At 44.4% G+C, this 22,270-nt stretch overlaps 3 protein-coding genes across 4 annotated transcripts in view; 2 read left to right on the forward strand and 1 right to left on the reverse strand.

The window, feature by feature from the left end:
- Window positions 1-74: 74 nt before the first annotated feature.
- LOC136436086 (kelch-like protein 12) lies at window positions 75-7,526 on the forward strand. Of its 2 annotated transcripts, XR_010756002.1 has the most exons (6): window positions 75-344; window positions 831-1,091; window positions 1,985-2,124; window positions 2,653-2,865; window positions 5,301-6,618; window positions 6,656-7,526. XR_010756002.1 is itself a non-coding variant. In XM_066429796.1 (5 exons), the coding sequence occupies exons 1-5, from the start codon at window positions 90-92 to the stop codon at window positions 6,199-6,201; spliced, it is 1,770 nt and encodes a 589-aa protein (XP_066285893.1). In that variant the 5' UTR covers window positions 75-89; the 3' UTR covers window positions 6,202-7,526. The 2 variants fall into 2 exon arrangements, 1 of the variants encoding a protein (XP_066285893.1); XM_066429796.1 differs by having other exon boundaries at window positions 5,301-7,526.
- A 283-nt stretch (window positions 7,527-7,809) lies between these two features.
- Window positions 7,810-9,410, forward strand: LOC136436087 (kelch-like protein 18). Its single transcript, XM_066429797.1, has 4 exons — window positions 7,810-8,196; window positions 8,370-8,636; window positions 8,815-8,954; window positions 9,146-9,410. Exons 1-4 carry the CDS (start codon window positions 7,816-7,818, stop codon window positions 9,393-9,395), a joined length of 1,038 nt encoding a protein of 345 aa, XP_066285894.1. The 5' UTR covers window positions 7,810-7,815; the 3' UTR covers window positions 9,396-9,410.
- A 755-nt stretch (window positions 9,411-10,165) lies between these two features.
- Window positions 10,166-22,270, reverse strand: part of LOC136437146 (putative methyltransferase NSUN7) — a 35,696-nt gene continuing 23,591 nt past the window's right edge. Inside the window, exons 12-14 of the mRNA XM_066431626.1 lie at window positions 22,150-22,264; window positions 13,055-13,321; window positions 10,166-11,084 (exon numbers count right to left, since the gene is read on the reverse strand). Coding sequence (XP_066287723.1) covers window positions 10,974-11,084; window positions 13,055-13,321; window positions 22,150-22,264 — 493 coding nt within the window. The 3' untranslated portion in view covers window positions 10,166-10,973. The remainder of the gene's footprint in view (window positions 11,085-13,054; window positions 13,322-22,149; window positions 22,265-22,270) is intronic.

The raw sequence follows: 22,270 nt of genomic DNA on the forward strand, positions 1-22,270 counted from the left end.
ATTAGATCCTGTTGGTCGCCAGAGGGCGCTTCTGTACTGCCAAAAAGAAGAACCCCCTTGTGAGGTACAGCTCCGTGATCATCATCAACATGGCTGCCGCGGACCAAGAACCCCACGCCAGCGCAGTTCGTCCTCGTTCCTACCAAGACGAAAGCTATGAGTTCGGGTTTCTTGGAACTGTGGGCGACTTACAGGAGGCTGGGGTACTGCAGGATGTCGTCCTTAAAGTCGAGGACCGGCGGTTTCCCTGCCATCGGCTTGTTCTGTCCGCGGCCAGCCCCTACTTCAGGGCCATGTTTACAAATGACATGGCGGAAAGTCGGCAGAAGACGGTTGTTTTACAGGTAGGGTTGTCGGAACGTTTAGATAACACAGGGAACTTGAATTTGGTACTGAGAGGCCACATATCATCATATAGAACCATTTGGGGAAGCGCAAATCAACAAATGTAATTCAAAACTTAGTTGCGTTGTGACTCGACTCTTGACTCCTCGTCTTGCCCCCCTCCCCATGCCCCACTACTAAGCAAGGAGGTTAACTGTATTCGATGTCAAACTTGTAGGCTTCACAGTCCCTTCACTACTGCTCAAACATTATAAGGCTATATTCAATATACAGGCAAAATGTAGATTAATATGTATATAATATAATATATATATATATATATATATATATATATATATATATATTTGTTTTTTTCTTCTAAGGGCCATATAATATATATAAAGTTTGAACGGACACACAAACAAACATAATTTTATATTTTCCTGCTATGGGGTATACGTAGACGTTAGAACATTGTATGTTGTAATGACTGTATTGTCCTGCAGGGTTTGGATGCAGACATGTTTGAGGAGCTTCTGAGTTACATCTACTCGGGAACCCTCCATGTGTCCCTAGACAAATTGCAGCCCCTGTACCAGGCAGCCGACCTCCTCCAACTGGACTATGTGAGAGACACCTGCAGCAGCTACATGGCCTTGAACGTGGGGCACTCCACCTGGGTGGACCTATACAAGTTTGCTGATGACCATTTTGTGGACAAGGCCCGGAAACATTGTCTTCAGTGGATCTGTAAGCACTTTGCTAAGGTTGGTCTTCTTTTAGTCATGCCTTTAATTAAATAATATAAGTACCAGACTTATCAACCAAGGATTGATGTGTTCAAAAATTTGTATTTCCCGAGAACCATAGTAGAATGGAACTCGTTGTCATCAGATGCTGTAGGAACACCTTCACTAAATAGCTTCAAAGAACGATTGCAGTCAGATGTGCAAAAGTTAGGTGTGACAGGCCGTTCAGTGTAATATAACCAGCTGCTGCCGCGCCGCGTGCCTGCGAAGCTGGTGTGTTACGCCGAAGGGCGGTTATACCGGCTATACAGATACAGATACAGATTTTACATCATGATTGTAGACTCGGTTGATTTTCATGGATGAAAGCAAATATTTCTTAACATTCGTATTATGTGTTTTAATCCGTTTTCTTGCAGCTGTGAATCCACCCTTTGACTTTGGGTTTTTGGAGCATTTGTACTGAAAATGCTGTCTCAGATATTGGGCCAAGTTGACTGGGCCGAGTTGGTAATGGTCCGAGTCGTCCGACAGATCTGTCTCCCAACCTTTTCCCAAGCATGGTTGGCAGTGGGTTGGAACGAGGTTGGCGCACTTTGCTGGTGGTCGGTTGCGCCAGCCAAATATTTTTAATTGTTGAAAACATTCAGCTGTAGACGGGAGGTCCCATGATGTTGGCAACTGTGGAAAGCTTTTTGTAACATGATGAAAATGTTTCGCATTAGCTACCACTATTTATTTATAATATTTATTGGTTTCGCTGTTTAGGACACACAGCCAGGGCTGCCCAACTAGCCTGCGGCTATTACAAAGGGCTAAGTGGGAATTCTGTGACAAATAGCTACCACAAATTGACCATAGCACACATATGTGAATTGTGATGCATTTCAAACTATTTCCCACCTCCACAGGTTGCCACCAGCGAGGAGTTCTGCAGCCTGAGTGTGAATCAGCTGACTGAGATCATCAGCCACGATGAGCTGGATGTTAAAGAGGAGACAACAGTGTGGGAGGCTGTGGTGAGATGGGTGCAGCACAGCAGGGAGGACAGGTGGGTGCCAGTGTTCTATTTGTGTTTTCCATTTGTCTAATCAGTCGGTAAATATAGAATACAACACGGGGTATTCCGTATCACCCAAGGTTCCAGCCCGACTGCGGGTTGGATCGCCCGACGGCCGTAGGGTATTTTATTTATGTGCATTTCAATGCGGAATGCGCCAGAAGTTGAGGGAGTTTTGTGTCCGCGAACAAGAAACTGTAACAACATTGATTCTAACCTCCGAATCTGGTATTCGAATTTCCGACGGCGGTGCAACCAGCGCGCTCGAAATGCATTCGAAATATTGCATGGAAGCCTGTGTGATAAAACTCCCGAACCCTATGTGATCAGGATAGTTATCACACGTTCCAGAACACCCGTATCAGGCCCAGGTATGACATAATTGTATGGATACATTGTACTATTAATGACATTCACATGTGCATTACCAGTTCGGCTACTTGTTTCAACAGCCCAGAATTTTCTGCAGTGATGTAAATGAATGACCTCAAAACTTTGCACCTACCCTGTACCCTATAGACTGCACCACCTACCCAGTATCCTCCCTCACATCCGCTTCAACCTGCTGACCTCAGACGACACGGCAGCCATCTTGGAGCACCCCCTGGTCAGGGAGGATCCTGGGAGTTCTGAAGTCATCAGGAATGTGGTACAGAAAGGGAACTCTGACCTGAAGCCGAGGCTTGGGAATCCGGGGATGACCACTGAAATGGCTGTGCTGTTCAATAAAGAGTCTGTATATACTTCTTCTTTTGTCTTTCTGGTTGTAAACAATCCTTGCAGATTTTCTCTCCCCATTTTGTGGTCCTGAAGTTCTCAATTCCACAACATCATCTCCTAATGCACCTGATTACAGGTTTGCGTAGTGAAACCTGTGTAGGATCCGTCGGGTTGTGTGTTGGCCGCCATGTTGAATTGTGACGACACAGATCGCCATTTTGTATTTGGCTTGCGTGGGGGCCGCCAGACTCCGTGGCACGCGGATGATTTGTTATGGTTCCTTCTCTTCACCCAACGCCACCCCGCCCCCACCATACCATGTGTAGCTTGACACAAATAACCTCCTTGGTGGGCCTGACATAGTTATACACTCAGGCGTAACAACAACAAAGACAGCAACCTAACCGAACACCCATTTGGGCAGAGTAAGTGACTTGTCCCCTGAGTGTAGATCTGCCAGCCTATAATGCTTTTTTGGGGGTCGCTAGCGTTCTCTCTATTTTTAACAAATCGGCACACAACTATCACACATTCAACTCAAATAAAAAGAAAAATTCAATACCAATTCATATTTATAAAAACACCCAGTAATCGCTAAACTAACATAGCAAACCTGAAGTATATGTGGCACAAATACTTAACTCTAGTTCCCACTTAGACTCTGAGGCTGAAGGGTAAGATTTGATGGATAATATCAGTGCATGCTGTGATGGAAGAAAAGGTCTGAATGTGCAGTCTAATTTTATTGACATCGTTGAAGAGATTCATCAGTCACGTATAATCACAGGCGGTAGGCAAAGGTTTTGTCGTTGAATAGCTGCTGAAGTTCCGATCGTGACGAAGTACTCGGCGCGGGGATCACCCGTGCCAAGCTTCCGAGCGAAACCCGAAGCGGTGCCGAAGGCACGAGCGGGGGGTTCGGAGAGCCGAACAGGGTTCGGTGTTCGGCGGAGCCGAACAGTGTTCGGCGGTTTTCGGCAATGTTCGGCGAAGCCGAACTCTGTCTGGGCGAGCCCCGTAGGGGCGAGATAGGTGGGAAAGGACGTTTTGAATATCGCAAATTTCTGCTTAATTATGTAATCCAGCTCACAACATTAAAACGATTTATCATCGACGAGACATCTACTACCAATCTAGAGAAGATTGCGGGCCTAAAAGTTGTTAACAACAAAAAATATACGGCATTTTATATTGTCGGAATTTGCTCGATTTCCGGGTAACAGGGTTACCAGCAGTACCGCTCCTGCCGCAACACGCCGCTGCTGCAAAGCATGATGACATAATGGCTAGCCAATCAGAGGGAGGAAAATTGGACCTGTGAACCACAGTTCCCGTCAAAGTTTTATTCCTGTGATGTTTCATCTCGTCTGAAGCTCATGTTGTCGCATATTTTTCCCCACCCTCCCCACAATCATGAGTCGATTCGAAAAATTTCAAGCCTCGTTTTACATAGAAGTAGAGGGGATAGGACAAGTATTCATTGTACTATGATTATAGCGGGTGAGTCGCGTCAAGGTGTTAATTACTCTGATATGCATACATCCCACGCCGAGTGTTTTGTTTTTCTGGGTGCGACCCGGCGATAATGACTTCGTGTGGACTTCGTGTGGAGCGACTTCGATTTCAGGTACTTTGAGGAGGACTTTGTAACATTAGACTGAGTTACAAGAATACAACGTGGAAGATGATCTCCCTAACGGCGAGTACCAAAGCACTGCGGCAACAAACGCTGCAGCCGGCAGCCGCGGTACATATTTCCAACACAAGTATTTGCCCTCCTTGGTTTCACGAGAACTATCGTATATTTCCGTCTACGAAAATCAGACAAAAACAGTGAAAACCCAACTGTTCTTCACATCCAAACAGACTGCTGTGTAGTCTAGCTTTTGCTAATATGCTGTAACTCTTCAAGTTGTCAGTTGAGTCCCAAAATACCCGACAATGCACCGAAAAGGTCCGCTACACCACGACGTTCAGTGAAATCACCTCAAGTGGTAACGCTCTTTGAGAACACCGATTTCCTACCCAGTGTTTCTTTGAAAGTAAGAGGTAATTAGCAAAGGACGACGGGAGAAACCATCCCCGCTAATGAGGGGGGGGGCATTTCCGGAGTGAGCGACGGGAGAAATTGTCTTCGGGAGCATTTGAGCGAAAACATGTACCGCGGCGGTTACCCAACATAAATACCGTAGCCTAAAGCCCGTGGTATAATCACAGATACTAGAATATTCTTCAATCAGTGACATGCTTTAAAGGTAACAAACACGTACCAAGATCTACACTAGTCTCGTGTTCTGGCAAGACTAGGTTACTCCGTGATCAAGATGTACAGTAGACATCGAAAACTTGGAGGTACATTTTTGGTGCGTTTGAATATGTCACTGATTGAAGAATATTCTAGTAGCCGCATTCTATTGACAGTTTGTGATGTATTTGATCCCCTCCAGGAATGACGGGATCCTCTTCATGAACCCTCGGGATGGAAAGTACATCAGCTGCAGTTATGATCCTAACATCTTTCGCCATGCTACATCCGTGACAGTTACCAGTGATAACAGCATTTACGTCGTGGCACGTGAGTCGGATGATGAAGATGATGAACAGCTGTCCCTGTTTCGGTACAACCATGCAGAGAACGTGTGGGGACCTGCTGGTATGTCCTCAGCATCCATGATGCTGGAACTGGCGGCTGGTGCGATGCACTATCACCAGATCCTCGTTGAAGTTGATCAGGTCTTATTCTACCTTGCCTTGGAAGGAAGAAGCATGAGTACTTTGTTACGGATGACAAAGTATGACCGCCACACAGACCAGTGGCAGGAGTGTTCACAGCTGCAACCTGACAAAAGATTTTTCACCATGGTGGCACTGTCCTGCGGTCCACACCTCTATTTCCTGTCACAGCTGGAAGGCACGGAAGTGCATCGCTACGACCCGAGCCAGGACCGCTGGTGCAAGCGGACCCCCCCGATGATCACTAAAGGAGTCTGCACAGCCGTTGCCATGGGAACAGAGATTTTCTGCACAGATGTTGACTTCACCCAGCTGATGGTGTACGACACAGAGTCAGACAGCTGGCAGAAACTGCAAGGCATGCCGAACCCAGGAAACATGTTTGTTGATCCTTTTCAGGACATCGCTCCCAGTCTTTTCGTTTTGGAGAACAAGCTGCACATATCTTTTATAGGTTTTGACAGAGAGCAGCGTCAAGGAGGCTATCTGGTCTTTGTGTATGACAGGTCTGCTGATGCCTGGACAGACTTGAAGGCCCCCCTGCCTGATAATGTAGCATCTGGTTTCCTCTGTCCTGTGGTACGTATATTCCTACCATACATTAAAGGGGCTTGAAACAAACTCACTCACTCAGGTCCGCTTGCTCCAGAAGGGAGCGTGGCGCCTCAGCAAACCCTTCTGAAACTGGCAGGACTGAAATGTCATCATCATGAAATGAAATTGGTAATAGAAGATTCATACTCTGTGGAAATAGGTAATAGATGGTTCCACTCACTCATTCGCTCACTCTCTCACTATCTGAGTTGTTTATGTTTTTTTGCAGTCTTGCGAGGGTTAGACATGCTAGATATTGTGGCTTGATGGCAGCCCGCCCAGATGCCTCTGTATTTGCAGGGACTCAAATATTTTTTTAAGGTTACATTTGTATTTGTTACTTGTGATTCAGTTCTAGACTGGGTATGTTTACTTTTAGTTGTAAGTTGTGTATATTTTTCAGCAGTCTCACAGACGCCATGTTCTGAATGCTTGTAGGTATGATAGAATATATCAGATGTACACCAGCTTGTAGGTATGATAGAATGTATCAGATGTACACCAGCTTTCGATAGGACAAGGCAACTTCACCAACAACTCACCTAAAGTATTTTGTGTTCAAGTGTCAAATTACAATGTTGGTACATGAAAAACGTTAACACAAAATAGTACTAGTTAACCAACAACAGTTCTAGTTAACTAAAAGCAGTAGTAGTTAACTGATATTAGTGCTAGTTAACTAACAGCAGTTGCAACTAGTTAACTAACAGTAGTGCCCGTTAACCAGCAGCAATAGTAGTAGTTAGCTCTGGTGCAAGTTAACTAACAGTAGCACTAGTTAATGGTAGGACTTCTTAGCTAACACTAGTACTATTTAATCAACATAAGTTCTAGTTAACTGATATTAGCCCTAGTTAACTGACAGCAGTAGTATCTGACTAATGGGTACTACTAGTTAACTAACTGTAGTACTAGTTAACCAACAGCAATAGTAGTCAGGGGTTCATCTAAATCAGAAAAGAAGGGCGCTGTGCCCTCTTGTTTTAGCGCAGCGCCCCCTTGTCAAATTCAGATTTTAGCTTAATATCTAGCATACAGCCTTCACTCAACGATTGATCATAAACACAATAGAATTCGCTTCCTCGCCTGTGTCTGCTCACTCTTATTCAATTTTTCTAGAAAAACCCCTGGTAGTAGTTAGCTCTGGTACTAGTTAATTAACAGTAGTAGTACTAGTAGTTAATGGTGGTACTACTTATCTAACATTGGTACTTGTTAACCAATGTTATTATGTGTACAAGTTTAATAGTTTGCGACCCTATAATTCAGGGGACTCTCAGGGAACCTGTGTTGTGTACAGACTGTAGTTCAGACATTGTTTGAATAAAGATAATATTTTTCAATGATGTGCAAGAAGTCCTGGTGATGCGTTTACTTTCTGTCTCCAGAAACATATCAACTGTACCCACTCTCTCGGCTTAGCCTCCGTTGCAGGCTCTTACGCGGCTTTTGTATTATTTAGCCCCACAAAAGCCGCGTCAGAGCCTGCAACGGAGGCTACTCTCGGCTAGGCTTCGCGAACTCTTGTCAACTATTACAAACCTATCATAGCTACCGAATCCCTCATGTTCTCTTTGGTCAACGTTGCATCAGAGAATCGGCCGTTGAATAAGATATGTCTTTGGACACAACTGAATGAACCTATATGCGAGATTTAAATACGCGAACACGACCGTCACGTTAAACGCTTGCGCTCTGCTGACGTGCTGTTGGTCGCCAGAAGGCGCTTCTGTACTGTACAGCTCAGTGATCATCATCAACATGGCTGCCGCGGACCAAGAACCAGACGTGAGTGAACTTCGTCCTCGTTCCTACCAAGACGAGAGCTATCTGCACGGGTTTCTTGGAACTGTGGGTGACTTACAGGAAGCTGGGGTACTGCAGGATGTCGTCCTTGAAGTCGAGGACCGGCGGTTTCCCTGCCATCGGCTTGTTCTGTCCGCGGCCAGCCCCTACTTCAGGGCCATGTTTACAAGTGACCTGGCGGAAAGTCGGCAGAAGACGGTTGTTTTACAGGTAGGGTTGGCGGAATTTTATGAGGCATTGTCTTGATTTTGTCTTCTATTCATGAAATGATTTTAATCAGCTGAAAATCAGTGTATGTCCTAATGGCATCCACAATGTTTCAGTTTTACTTGCCGTGGCCTTATTTTATTTTTAGTTTGAACATTGCCTGTTGTATTCTGCAGGGTTTGGATGCAGGCATGTTTGGGGAGATCCTGAGTTACATCTACTCAGGAACCCTCCATGTGTCCCTGGACAAAGTGCAGCCCCTGTACCAGGCAGCCGACCTCCTCCAACTGGACTATGTGAGAGACACCTGCAGCAGCTATATGGCCAAAAGCGTGGAGCGCTCCACCTGTACATGTGTGGACCTGTACAAGTTTGCTGATGCCTTCTCTGTACACCCGGTCCGGAAACGTTGTATGCAGTATATCCATCAACATTTTGCCAAGGTTTGTGTTAGTACAGCTACAATCTATGTTGTGAATAATATATTCTGCAGACCACAAATGTAATGTTGAAAAGACAACTGTTGCACCTAGTCACAACCATAAGAATGAAAGCAAAAACTGGCTTGTGACATGTATGTCCACAGTACCATACATGTACATATACTCTGCACCTTCACAGGTTGCCTCCAGCGAGGAGTTCTGCAGCCTGAGTGTGAATCAGCTGACTGAGATCATCAGCCACGATGAGCTGGATGTTAAAGAGGAGACAACAGTGTGGGAGGCTGTGGTGAGATGGGTGCAGCACAGCAGGGAGGACAGGTGGGTGTCATTTTCATGTTTGTTGGTGTCTTTCTTTAGTCTAATCAGTCTGTAACTTTATGTATACATTCTACTATTGATGACTTTTCACGTGTGCATTACTTTTGGCCAGTTTTTGGCCATCTGTTTCAATATCCCAGTATTTTCTGCAGAGACTTAGATAAATGACACTAAAACTCTGTACCCTAAAGACTGCACCACCTACCCAACATCCTCCCTCACATCCGCTTCAACCTGCTGACCTCAGACGACACGGCAGCCATCTTGGAACACCCCCTGGTTAGGGAGGATCCTGGGAGTTCTGAAGTCGTCAGGAACGTGGTAGAAAAAGAAGACCCCAACCTGAAGCCGAGGCTTGGGATGACCACGGAAATGGTTCTGCTGATCAATACAAAGTCTGTATATACTTACTTACTTACTTCTTCATTGTTTGACTCTTAGGTTCAGAATCACTCATTTCACAATGTTATTCCACATTTTGTGGTACTGCATTACACACTCCCACTATGTCAGTCACATAGCTATACTCGATGCGCCTTATTCTACTAAGAATTTTTCCCCGAGGCTACAAGACTTGATTTTTTAGATTCACCAGTGTACATTGTTGTTTAAAGGTTTTTGCATTTGCAGTCCAAAGTTATTGACAGTTTGTGATGTATTTTATCATCCTCTCCAGGACAGATGACGTCCTCTTCATGAACCCTCGGGAAGGGAAGTACATCAGCTGCAGTTATGAACCCGACGCCCTCTCTCATGTCAAAGCCATGACAGTCACCAGTGATAACAACATCTATCTGCTGGCTCACCAGTTAACGGGGATCGACCCGATGCCCCTACTGCGGTACAACCATGCGGGGAATGTGTGGGAACGTGCTGGTATGTCCTCAGTACCTGGATTGCAGGTGCCGGGAGAGGATTGGATATGCTACCACCAGCTAATTTAAGTTGATGGAACTTTATGCTACCTTGTGGTGGCAAAGAGACCGAACAGTGTGCTGGTTGCGATGAGGAAGTACAACGGGCACACGGACCAGTGGCAGGAATGTTCACGACACACACACACACACGCACATACACACACACACCACACACACATACACACTCACACATACACACGCATACACACATGCACACACACAAATACACATACACACACACACACGCAGACACAAATACACACGGTTGAACACATACACGCACATGGGCAGAAGAAAAGGAAGCATAGAGTTTCTTTATTGAACAGCACAGGCTTAAGGAAGTGTGATGTGATTCATCTGTAAATTTGACGGCACATCTGACAACCGTGAAACTCCAAAATAATCATCAAACAACAGTGATATCTACATGTACTGTCAAACCACCTCTGCACAAGGACCACCTGGCCATCGCTGGTTCCTTAGATGATTTTCCATTGAGCCCTGACTACAGTGGCCGCCTGTCTACTTTTGTTCCAGTCCCCTGAATTGTTACTACAGAGGTGTGACTGTACATAGAATTGTGTTCTGCTGCGACGTATCAACAATACACCAAAACAATATTTCAAACATGAAAACCACTAATCCAACAGGCTCTGTTAAATCTGTAGTTCTTTACATGTTCTATACAATACTACTACTACAGTCAGTCTTAGGACATTGCTGCGCAACAAAGGTATTAGTTTCAAGTTCAAATCAACAATAACTATTGCAGAAAATGTACAAACAAAACTTGATATCATTTTAACATAGAGTTATTATGATAAGAGATATTTACTATATGTGGAATTATACACAACAGCGCTTCTATTTTGGGGGAAAACAAGACCCAAACTTTTCATGGCTGTCAACAACTTTGGCAAACCTGTACTAGGCTGTTGCACTGACTGTAATGCACAGATTTAAAAAATGACTGCCAGAAACTGTTTGTCTAACAGCTGGAAACTTGGCTTAGTTCTTTGGCATACCTGTACTCCTACAGTACTGTTTCAATATGACATACACAGATTCAACAACTGAACGGAAACTCTTGGCCTGAACTACTTTAGTTCTTTTCCTTGTCTTCCTTGTTCTTAGGCGGAGACTTCCTGGGATGCAGGGCGACGGGGTTGCCCTCCAGGACGGATGCGGACCGGGAGGAGGATGCTGGTTTGGCCTGAGGAGCGGTCCAGAACATGGCATTGCCGTGAATCGCCCGTGATGCCGCGGCGTTCACCACACAACAGGAGACGGGACAAGAACGGTGCAGAAAACACAGCCGAGAGGAGCGAAGGACACAGTAAGCCAGTAACTTGGTTCTCATATATTCTTAATAAAGCCAAAAGATGACAAGATCAGAACAGAGGACACTTGGATCTCGCTGCAGTGGCGTCGGTGGCTCAGAACCAATAGGTTATGGATTCGATAGTCACGATGCCTTGACGGTGGAGTGACGCCAATCAAGCCTTTTGGCTTTCTAGAAAGGTGTGCCAAAAACACACAGTCACGGATTTGACGCCCGCCAAGACCTGCACATTTGCCACCAAGAACCATAATTTTTTTTGTTGAAAAACAGCATTTGCTTTGGCACGATGGTGGCTCCATTTTCGTTTTCAGTATCTTTTTTTTTCAATTCAAGAACCAACAAACTAACTCTGTGTGGCCCGATCCTCAGGCTTCTTGCAGTGGACAGACAACACACTTCAACAATGTGTGTGAACAAACAGGTGTAGTAGTGTTAAAGGCATCACAGTGACAAACCAGCGATTACACTTTCAGTCACACCAAACTATCTCACTGGTTCTCGGACATAACATTTTAACAAGAAGACAAGATGAAAACACAGGGCTGGGAGGGAAAAAATGGATCTGGCTGTAGTATATTCACTCCTTAAAACTGTGCACTGCCTTCAGAGCTGAAGAAAGATGGCGAAGGCTTTCTAAAAGCTTTTCACCAGGTAACTTCTAGTTGTGTGTGACAGTTTAATTATCCATGTTCAATGTCTAAACAAAGTCTGACTTTGTTTTCATGTTGAATTCTTCCAGTTCATCAACATTTTGTTTTCTTTTCAAAACCTTCTAAATCCGAGAACCAACAAGATAGATTGGTGTGACCTTACACATTGTAACAGGTTAAACAGGTTTCCCCAGGATTGGTGGTAATCTTGCCCATTATAACGGTGGACAGGCAGTTTCTGGGGACGTACCACATACACTTAGATACAAACAGACACAAACATGATGTCTAAATCTACTGGAAAATGAGTGTGTAAAAAAAAACAGGGAGTGTAACATACAGATACAACTTTGGTGTCTGAATCTACTGAAACGTGAGTGTGTCAAACAACCATGCAGCTTGAAGTGCTCTTACTAACTTATTAATGCTAAGGTCACGATTCCCAAGATGTATGGGTCCAAGGCGGGCAGTTTGCGAGAATGAAAAGTAGGATAAAATAGACAGCAAAACAAAAAAAAGACTTGCAAAAATTAATCATGAGCATCATTGGTGTATATTCGTGATATGAATTATTTAGTTTTCGTTCACCCAAACAGCTCGGCTGGGCCCGGTTTGGAATTGGGACTTCAGCATGAATATAAGTAGTCCGACGTGCCAGACTCTGCCCAACATGTTGTGGAATTATAAATATTAGATTCAAACTCTTCTCAGTAACGCAAACAAAACTCTCTGACTTAAAAATCAAGTGCAGTTTTTACTGGTGAGAGAAGGCTGCGTGACAAACAGTGTACTTGGAACAGAGTAATCCGTACCAACATGGTCAAGTACACACGGTGTGTGCGGAAAAAAACACGGCACAAATACCGTGCCAACAGACAAACATCGGACGGATAGTTCATAGTTTTACTCGGGGTAGGGTCAGGTAAATCATCTATTAAAAACTATTCAATAATACAATTTTTCCAGTTTCTTACATGTATACATTTCTATCACTGATATTCTTCTTTACATTGCATTTTACGTATCAACAACATTGTATGTAATCTCTCACACTTTTTCTGTACAGTACTGGCACAGTGTTTGAACTTAATACATTCCTACCCAGTGTGTCACACTGAAGTATCCCTCCATTTAAAAACAACAAACTGGTGTCTGATTGGTCTATTTGAAAGGCTTGGGATGTACCACCACCTGTGCGTGGGGGGGAAGCACATTCCTTTTCTCAGTCATCCTCATCTTAACCAGGTTGGTGAGGGGGATCCCGTTGTGCTTGTTGTTGGACTTGTGGTGCGGGAAGATCGGCTTGTTCCCGCGCCTGGCCAGCGCAGCGTCCCTCTTCTTCCTGCCCCCGTGCACAATGAGCTCTCCCGTTACCGGGTCGATCGCGGTGACCTCGTCGATGATGCCGGTAGCCGCGGCGCGGGCGATGACGTCCTGAGGTTTCTCCGCTGCTTCCGGCTGGAACAGCGACAGAAAACGAAATCAAAATTCATCATCATTCTAGTCCAATGAAACTTCATCTTTGACGGCAATTGACAATTGGACCTTAGTAAGATTTTATAGTTTTAAATTATATACTTATTCTGTGCACAAGCAAAGTAAGTCCTTGCCAACAAGCTCTCGGTCAGTTCTCTGATCCTGCTCAAGTCAAAGTGACCAGGAGCCTATGTCACATGACCTGAACCGAGACGGGGGCTGTTACCAACTGCCAGGCTCCTTTGACCAGTTGCTGACGTCAAACCATTCAGATCATGTGACCTAGGCTTTGGGTCATTTCAACTTGGGAAGGATCACAGTACAGGTGTGATGGAAAGCTTGTTGGAAGAGCTACACTTTGTGCATGGAAATAGCGTATAAATCTTTATAAAACCGTCGTCATGATGTCAGGCTGTTTGCTTGGATGGAATCCACCCTACTTCTCGAAGATTCTCCGTCTTTCATGATGTTTAGTAAGTACTGGGTTAGACAATTGTGCTGTGATTTAAAAAGGTCCTCTTTCACATGGCAAATGACTAGGTCAAGCCCAACTATAGAGACCCACAGTCAAAACAATGTGAGATTGAAATTCAAATCACAGACAGCTAAAGTGATAGTCCACATGTACAGCAATCCATGTGCCTAACATTCTGTTATCCAAACTGACACTCATAATACAACATAGCAAGCTAACAGTGCAAAAGCTGTGACAAGACTTTGGAAACTATTCAATACGTATGTTTGCTGAAAAAAAAGTCACAAATGTGACTAAGTTTCACGGTAACAGATGGTCAGTGCACTTTTTACCCATGATTCTCAGTGACACATCACCCCAATCACAGGTGGTCAGTGCGCTAGTTACCCATGATTCTCAGTGAAACATTACCCCAGTGACAGGTGGTCAGTGCACTTTTTACCCATGATTCTCAGTGACACATCACCCAAATCACAGGTGGTCAGTGCGCTAGTTACCCATGTTTCCCCGTAGTGCTTTAGACCATCGTACATCTCGGGTGGGACCATCTGGCGGTAACACTCGCTCAGAGAAGAGGCGATAGAGGTGCGAACCTGCGAGTACAGGGAACGAGTAGCCACCGAGTCACCCTATGTCTACAACCAAACGTACTCAAGAGCTCGGGGTTTCCCCACTGTTGAAGCACATTATCGGTACGATAAGTCTATAAGGCTGTGTTTACCTAGTATATAAGAATAATATCCAATAGATAGGTTCATAAAGCTGTGTCCAAAGAGAGATTACATGCAACGGCCGCTACTCTAATGCAACCATGTTGACCAAAGAGGAAGAAGGAGACCACTATATTGCAGCTATAATAGGTTTGGCTAAATACACCACGTGCATGACATTCTGGGTACATGCTAGGGTTTATCATTCCATCATTTGAGGGGAGCTTTTTGCCAATGATGAAAAAAAAATTACAACCATTCTGTCATCATGACAGTCAGAATTGGCTCTTCTGATATGATAAGATCGGAATCAGGTCAAACTGTGCCAGGAGGCGTGGCTGCAATGAGGAGAAAATGTTGGTCTGGGGAAAACCCTGTCAAGAGCTGTCAGAAATACTGTCTGAACACCAAAACGTGCAGTCCTGGGTGTTGCTGCCCTGTCCTCAGTGCTGAAAGTCTTGTGCTGCTTACATCAGATGAAATATCAGCCACACATCACTCTCTCTGGTGGTTACTGAGTGTAGTTTATTCCGTAAAACTATCAACTTTACTACTTTCAAAAGTAAAACTATCAACTTTACTACTTTCAAAAGAAAACGTCAAAAGTGGGCATAGAGACAACCAAGTGAAAGGTACAGTGTGATGTCTGAATCTGTGCACCAGTGAAGAAGCAGCACTCTTAGCATCCAGTCCTCCGGTGTGTTCACGTGAAAGTTCATCTGTGTTGCTGGAATTCATCATGAAACGCATCAAATTGTAGAGCCAACATGTGAAGGAAATTGGACTTCCTCAAATTTTCGAAAGTACTCTCATGAAGTACCTCTGCAACTGGTGCAATGGGCAAGTGGGTAGAGTGTTCGCCTTGTATTCGGAAGGTTGTGAGCTCAATCTCTGACTGAGTTACACCAAAAACTTAATAGATGGTACATACTACTTTTTCTGCTCATCACTCAGTATCAGGGAAATAGTGTGGTAGTCGAACACACACCACTGTCAGTGGACCAGCCCCCTGCTGTAGTGATTGCACAAAGTTGTGTGGCCCAAGGGGCCAACAGATGGGCACCACCTTATTCACCATCTGGTGCAGGAAGGACTTTATTCAGCAGGAAACTTTGATAAAAGTTTAAAGTAGGGCAAGTCCACTTTCCTTCCATGTTGGATCCACAGTGTAACCTATTACATAACCCTGCGGTGCGTTGGCTAAGCTAGTACTGCAGTTATTACCCCCGAGACTGCAAGGCTACGGACCCAAACCGTTCCTTCCGGACCCTCGTCCGACGGCGACGGTGATGATGGTGACGTTGAGCTCTCCTGCCCCACGTACACGGGCCCCAGGCTGCGCCGCATGTCGGACGTCCTGGCGTTGGCAACGCTACGCGATCGCGGCGACTTCAAACCGGACGGAGCCAGCGCCGGGTGGGAGGAGGGCCGGGTAGTCGTGTCAGCAGGTTTAGATGGAGAGTCCTTCTTCTCATCATCATCTCCATCACTTGTCCTGGTACCATCAGGCGCTGTGGCAGCTTTTGCTGTGGTACCGCTAGGTTTTGTGGTACCTTTAGTCATGGTACGATCCGGTGCTTTGGTATCCTTTCTTGTGTTACCGCTAGGTTTCGTGGCACCTTTTATCGTGGAACCATCAGAATTTTTGTTACCTTTTATTGCGGCACCGTTGGGTTTTTTGGTACCTTTACCTTTTGTCAGGGTACCATTAGGCTTTGCGGTGCCTTTTCTTGTGGTGCCATCAGGTGTTGCTGCATCACCTGTCCCCAGGTGCGAGTCGCTGTCTGCTGCAGAGACGCCGCTGCTCGGGAGATGCTCCTCCGATGTGACGGACTCACCGTCCCCCTCGCCCCTTGGGTCAAGCGACTCTCTCAGCTCTGGTGTTGCCGCGTCACCATGTCCTGACTCTTCAGGCTTCCCCTCCAGCGTGTGATCAGCACTCTGTACAAGGGGCTCACTCGGCGACCCGACTGCCGAATCAGCATTCCGTGGCATGCTTTTCTTCTCATCATCTTCTTCACCAGAGGCTGGGCTTGGAGCTTTTGGAACAGCAGTGACATCTTCCATCAAAGAATGTCCCTGGGGAGACTTTGTCTTGTTGTTCTCCTCGCCTTCCCCTGATGCTTCTGAGTTAACACCGCTTCGGTTGCTGAGAGTCTGAGACTTTGAAGATGCTTCGGGGTTTGCTTCCGAATGTGTTTCTTGGAAAGTCACAGAGACATTCTGAATGCCGCGGTTGTTTGAAGTTGGTTCCCAGTTCTCTTCAGTAGGAGTTTCCAGGGGTGTCCGAGGTAGACTGTGCCTGTCGTCATGGGTGGGGGTTTCCAGGGGTGTCCGTGGTAGACTGTGCCTGTCATCATAGTTGGGGGTTTCCAGGGGCGTCCATGGCAGACCATGCTCATCGTGATGGAAGGATACCACAGAGTTGAAAGGCACTTGATACATGGGGGAGGGGGAGCGCTCGCTAGCAGGGCTAGACTCAGAGTAAACCTGGATAAGAAGGGAGAAATCTTGTGTTCCTCGAGCTCTTTTCAACATGACTGTGTCTGGTTTCCACACTTTGTGTTACACATTTACAGTCATCACACCCTTGTCTTTAAGTCTGGATGTCTGGCAATGTTTGAGGACGGACTGCCACAGAAGAAAGGTAGAAGGTTCTCTCTCGATCTTGAGATGTAAATTTTTTGCTGGTCTTGTTTTAAGGTGTATTGACAGAAAGTAAATGTAACAGTACAAATTCTAACATAGTAACTGTCCTTGGTACTGAAATTGGTTTTAAAATATGAATGCTGGGGTCAAAACATTTCAGCATAACAATTTAGAGAGAGGTTCATCTGACAAATATTACATTCTTTTGCATTATTTTGGGTGAAGTAGCCAATAGAGCAAGGTTATTGTGAATTTCCAACAGTACCAGCTTTTACAACAATCTGCAAAAGTGACAAAACTTGTGTGAGAAACCTTCCAGGTGATGTCAAAGTGAAAAATGTTGGGTTGGAAATTTTGTCATGACAATGTTACCTCATCAACATCAACATCATCATCATCATCTTCATCATCATCATCTTCATCATCCAACTCCCTGTAGGGAACCCCGGCCGCGTTCTGCAGAAACCCTATAAACGTCTCCGCCTGATTTGTACAAAAGTTTTCACAAAGCTAGTCAAACTGACTAAAAAAGTTACCAAAAATTTAGCAATCTCTCATGACTTGTGAGTTCAGCTATCTGATTAGGGTGACAATAGGGTTCAATCTATAATGATTATCACTCATCAAAAACAAGACCTGGTAAAGGTTTGATTACAAGAAGTTTGGTGGCCATCAATTTTGCAATTGCTGCAAGCCAGACCAAATGTGTCACAACCACAGCAGCCTGGGGTGACAATAGCTGTTTGCACAAAAGTTGTCATGCAGATAGTAATTCTGACTAGCAATATCCCAGATTCTAAAGTTGTTGGTACATTTGCAATCAGAGTGAAGAAAGTCTTAGTTTACTAAAATATGATAAATTGTTACTGATTTAATCATAGAAAATTTGGTGTGGTCATAAATCTTTTCTTATTTTACTGCAAGTTAGGCACCACATGTCACGACCACTGCAAACTGGTGAAAAAGGGAAAAATTGCTGCAGTTGATTTGTTTTACCACTTTTTGTGCAGACTCTTCCTCGTCACTCTCGAATGTCTCAGTCTCATTTTCATCCTCATCATCGGGACTTCCCGAAGTCTGAATTTGTTGAAAATTATGCTTTAAAAAGTGTTGTCGTCATGGTCTTAAAAAGCTGTAATCTTTCTCAGTATTAACACCCCCAATATAAAAGCCTGAATGTCAGGATTATATTACCAAGCCTACCACTTAGTTTAAAGGTATCACAGATGATAGTTCAGTTTTTATTACTTTAACTTCAATATCAGGAACACTGAAATAGCTTTGAAGGTCTGTCTGTCGAATTCCACATGAAAACAGAAAGTGACGAAAAAGCTCAAACGGTGGGGAAATTGCCAAGTAACATGGTAACCACACATAAAAGGTTTGCATCTTTGACTTCACCTCGTCTTCTTTCACATCATCGTTTTCGTCGGCTGAAGTCTGAGTGGCTGCGTCTGTCTTCTGAGTCACATGAACATTTGTGAACCGTCACATCACCAGTAAAATAACGAAGTATTGCACTGAAAAACTTTCTACAGATAAGGTAGGAACTAAGATTCTGTTTGTGCAAATGAAAAGAAAATATTATTCGGGGTCAAACCATTTCTTATTGTGAAAAAGTGATGAAACTGAAAAAAAAGTTTATATGCTTAAGTTTTCTACATTTCTGACATTTTATGTTGCAAAATAAGTGTTCCAGTTTCCTACATCGTGGACATGAAATAAAAGTACGCCAACACCTGTGCATTTATAGGTTAGATGAGTCGGCTTTACCTTTGTGTTCTCTTTTGATTCAGGCGTTTTTCCTTTGGACTTCCTTGTTTTGCTGCGAGATCTCTTTATCTGGTAAACAAATCAACGCTCTGGATATGCATTCAGTCAATGTGTAGCAACTTCAGTTTCACAAGTTATTGTTTTGTCATCTTACTTGTGACTTTAATCAAAGTGATTGTAAGAAACCTGTGACAAGATGTGCTACACACCAAGAGTTGTGTGGATTGTGGAAATTGATCATTGTCCTTTTTCTCGTACTAGATAAAAGTGCTGAATCGGAAGAAGTTGCAATCTTCAGTGTTTTTAATTCTTTTAGTTTATTTTTAGACACACAAACATGTAGGTAGGAGTTTAATCCCATGGTCAGAAAGGTTGCAGTGCCTTTTCAGTGCCTTTGTGCCGGGCTTGCAGTGCCTTTGATAACAAAATTCTTCCTGTGCTTACAGGACCACGGTCTGTACTAGTCTGTAGTTCTCAGGTGCAAGAAAGGTGTACCCCAAAATCTTGAAAATAAGTCTTAACGTCAAAATGTGTCTTTAAGGAACACAAGAGTGTATTTTAGACACTTTGTGCGTCTTTCGATTATCTTAGAAAAAAACAGACCTTGCCAAGACATTGTTTTTTGGTCTGATGAAGACAATTTTATTTCCTTAAAGAAACGTTGAAGAATCACAGAAGACTTTTTTTTCAAGATCTTGGAGTCATTGCTCCACCGGTAGGTACAGATAAGAAAATGTCGAACTTTTCCACGTTTCCCTCGCTTCCCCAGGGTGGGGGGAGACAGGAGATCCCCGCCGGTCGGGAGCCAGTGCTTTGAGTTCCACTGGGGTTGGACAAAACTTGTTAGCAACATCGCAGTGGTTGTCTTGATAGAATAGCTGTGACTAAGGGCAAAGGTAAAGCAGTCATCCTCAACTGACGGGAACATGATCCTTTTTTAAGTAGCAAGTAGCAGTGCAATATAGGCCTTGCACCAGCTTGTATTTCTGGCCTTTTTCAGCCCATCGTGGTACTGACAGCCATTTACGCATGTGAGACTTGGAAAAGTACCACAGAGACGGTACAAGCACTTGAGACATTCCGGCCTAAATGTCTAAGGTCAATCCTTGGTACTTCTTGGCGTGATCATGTGAAAAATAATAAGAACCTGATATGCAAAAAGCAAAAGTCCCTCCTCTAAGTGTAACTGTAATGAAAAGAAGATGAACTTTTGCCGGGCATGCATGGAGATTACACGAACACAGAACAACGAAAACCGCTATGACTAGGAAACTTGAAGGTACACGGCCGTGAGGACGACCTAAAGTCACTCTCAGACGTACACTACAAAATGATGGCAAGAAACTGGGATTAAATTCGCTTGAGGAAAAGGCAGTAGCAGCAGAAGACCGCAACTTTGGACAAAGACAGTCCGCCGCCAGGTCGACCTATGCAACAAAGTTGCTGGAGGATCTATGGTCTAAGGTAAGGTATTTCTGGCCAAACACACCGGGGCACCCCTGGCTTCTTTTACGTCCAGAGGTTTGAGGCTTGTACCTCAAGCTCCCTCATACACAGGGCCGTCTGCTTTACGTCACCATCTATAATGACGAAGACTATCCTTTACAACATCTTTGATTTGGGGCTGACCCTAGGATCAAACTCTGGCCCACGAATCCACAGAATTTGATCGAGATGGCCAAGAAACGGGGTTGCATTACCACTTGACTGATGATGGTCGACTATCTGCTCTAGGCAAAGGTTTTCCTTACTGCAATAAACAGAGTTGCTTGGAAATCCATACATGGAACTCTCCTGATCTTCCATGATGAAGCAGATGTGGTGCCTTTTTCCATGGTTATCTGGTATGGTACATGTGCGCCTCCTAGTGGTGGTGTGAGGGACTGCAGCAACTTCTGTCGCACAACATGCAAGAGCTCTCCATGATACGGACCCAACAGAATCCAAGCCTTATCTGTCACTAGCGCCCTCTGGTGGAAATGTGTGGGAATGCAGGAACTTGCATTCCCAAAACATTGCCTATGAATGCAAGTCTATGTCTTTTTGTATGGCAAAGCAAAACTATCAGTTCCTACAACTTGCTCTAAGAGATATACAGCCAGTATGTGGGAAAGCCTTACAGCTACTTCATTCCAAAAGTGCAGAAAACATAACGGCAAGAAAGGAACTCTGCAGATAAGCAGTCAGTCACAACAATTTCTGAAGCAAAACTTGAAATTTCTAAACAAAAAATGTGGCCAGGCTTGGATGGAAACTACCTTATTTCCTAGATACCTGATAATTCCTGAAGCGGCCCTCAAAGTGCCACGGGTGCAGAAATCACTGTGCTATAAGTAAAGTCCCGCACTATTTTTGAGAAAGACGAATAAAGTCGAAACCCGTCGAATACCAGTCTCGTCACTGTCATTTTCCCAAGAACTATGCACAAAGTCCCGCACTACGTCTTGTCATAGCCTTCACACACATTAGAAAACAACTGCATGAACCATTCTCACATTAAATTTCATAGATCTCAGAACAAGCAGACCATGCACACCATAAGTCTTGTCACAGCCTTGGCACCCCTGGATACCTTACCATCACACATACAAGAAATGTCAGTTGCAGTTACTCCAAACAGCCGTCAGTTTAATTTCGGAATTCCAGCTTAATTCCGGACTGACCTACCATATCTCATCAACCTGACATCTAGATGGTCTTAAATCATAAACTGTAGGTAAAAATATCTGTAAGAAATATGTAACAGCCATTGATAAACCCCTGGGGATTTGCCCAATGGAGAATTCTGAATATTTCTGTAGAATTCTGAGAACTGGAGCCAGAAAAAAAAATTCTGAGAACTGGAGCCAGAAAAAAAAAAATTCTGAGAACTGGAGGCAGAATTCTGAGAACTGGAGGCAGAATTCTGAGAACTGGAGGCAGAATTCTGAGAACTGGAGGCAGAATTCTGGGAACTGGAGCCAAAATTCTGGAAACTGGAGCCAGAATTCTGAGAACTGGAGCCAGAATTCTGGGAACTGGGGGTCATCGATGGCTGTTACATATTTTCTACATCATTTTTACCTATAGTTAATGATATTAGCCCATCTAGATGTAAGGTTGCTGAGCTATGGGAGGTCAGTCCGGAATTCCGAAATTAACCCGGACGCTGTTTGCAGTGAAAGTACAAGCTATGGTTATGATGATCAGAACTTTGGACTCACCTCTCTTGCCAGCACAGCAAGAAAACAGCCGTTTGCGTTCTCCGACGGCTGGACCCTCAGGAACTTGTCCCTCTGGGTGTCGGACTCTTTCTTGGACATCATGGGATGGTACGACCTGGTA

This window comes from Branchiostoma lanceolatum, chromosome 6 (genome assembly GCF_035083965.1).
Source record: "Branchiostoma lanceolatum isolate klBraLanc5 chromosome 6, klBraLanc5.hap2, whole genome shotgun sequence".
NCBI lineage: Eukaryota > Metazoa > Chordata > Leptocardii > Amphioxiformes > Branchiostomatidae > Branchiostoma > Branchiostoma lanceolatum.

What these genes read in the sequence shown, in the direction of transcription:
- LOC136436086 (XM_066429796.1), top strand. Translation starts at nt 90, where the DNA reads ATGGCTGCCGCGGACCAAGAACCCCACGCCAGCGCAGTTCGTCCTCGT. An exon ending in TCTGTAAGCACTTTGCTAAG is followed by an intron (nt 1,092 to 1,984) that starts GTTGGTCTTCTT and finishes CCACCTCCACAG; the next exon opens with GTTGCCACCAGCGAGGAGTT. An exon ending in GCTGTGCTGTTCAATAAAGA is followed by an intron (nt 2,866 to 5,300) that starts GTCTGTATATAC and finishes GATCCCCTCCAG; the next exon opens with GAATGACGGGATCCTCTTCA.
- LOC136436087 (XM_066429797.1), top strand. Translation starts at nt 7,816, where the DNA reads ATGAACCTATATGCGAGATTTAAATACGCGAACACGACCGTCACGTTA. An exon ending in AGAAGACGGTTGTTTTACAG is followed by an intron (nt 8,197 to 8,369) that starts GTAGGGTTGGCG and finishes TGTATTCTGCAG; the next exon opens with GGTTTGGATGCAGGCATGTT. An exon ending in CAGCACAGCAGGGAGGACAG is followed by an intron (nt 8,955 to 9,145) that starts GTGGGTGTCATT and finishes TGTACCCTAAAG; the next exon opens with ACTGCACCACCTACCCAACA.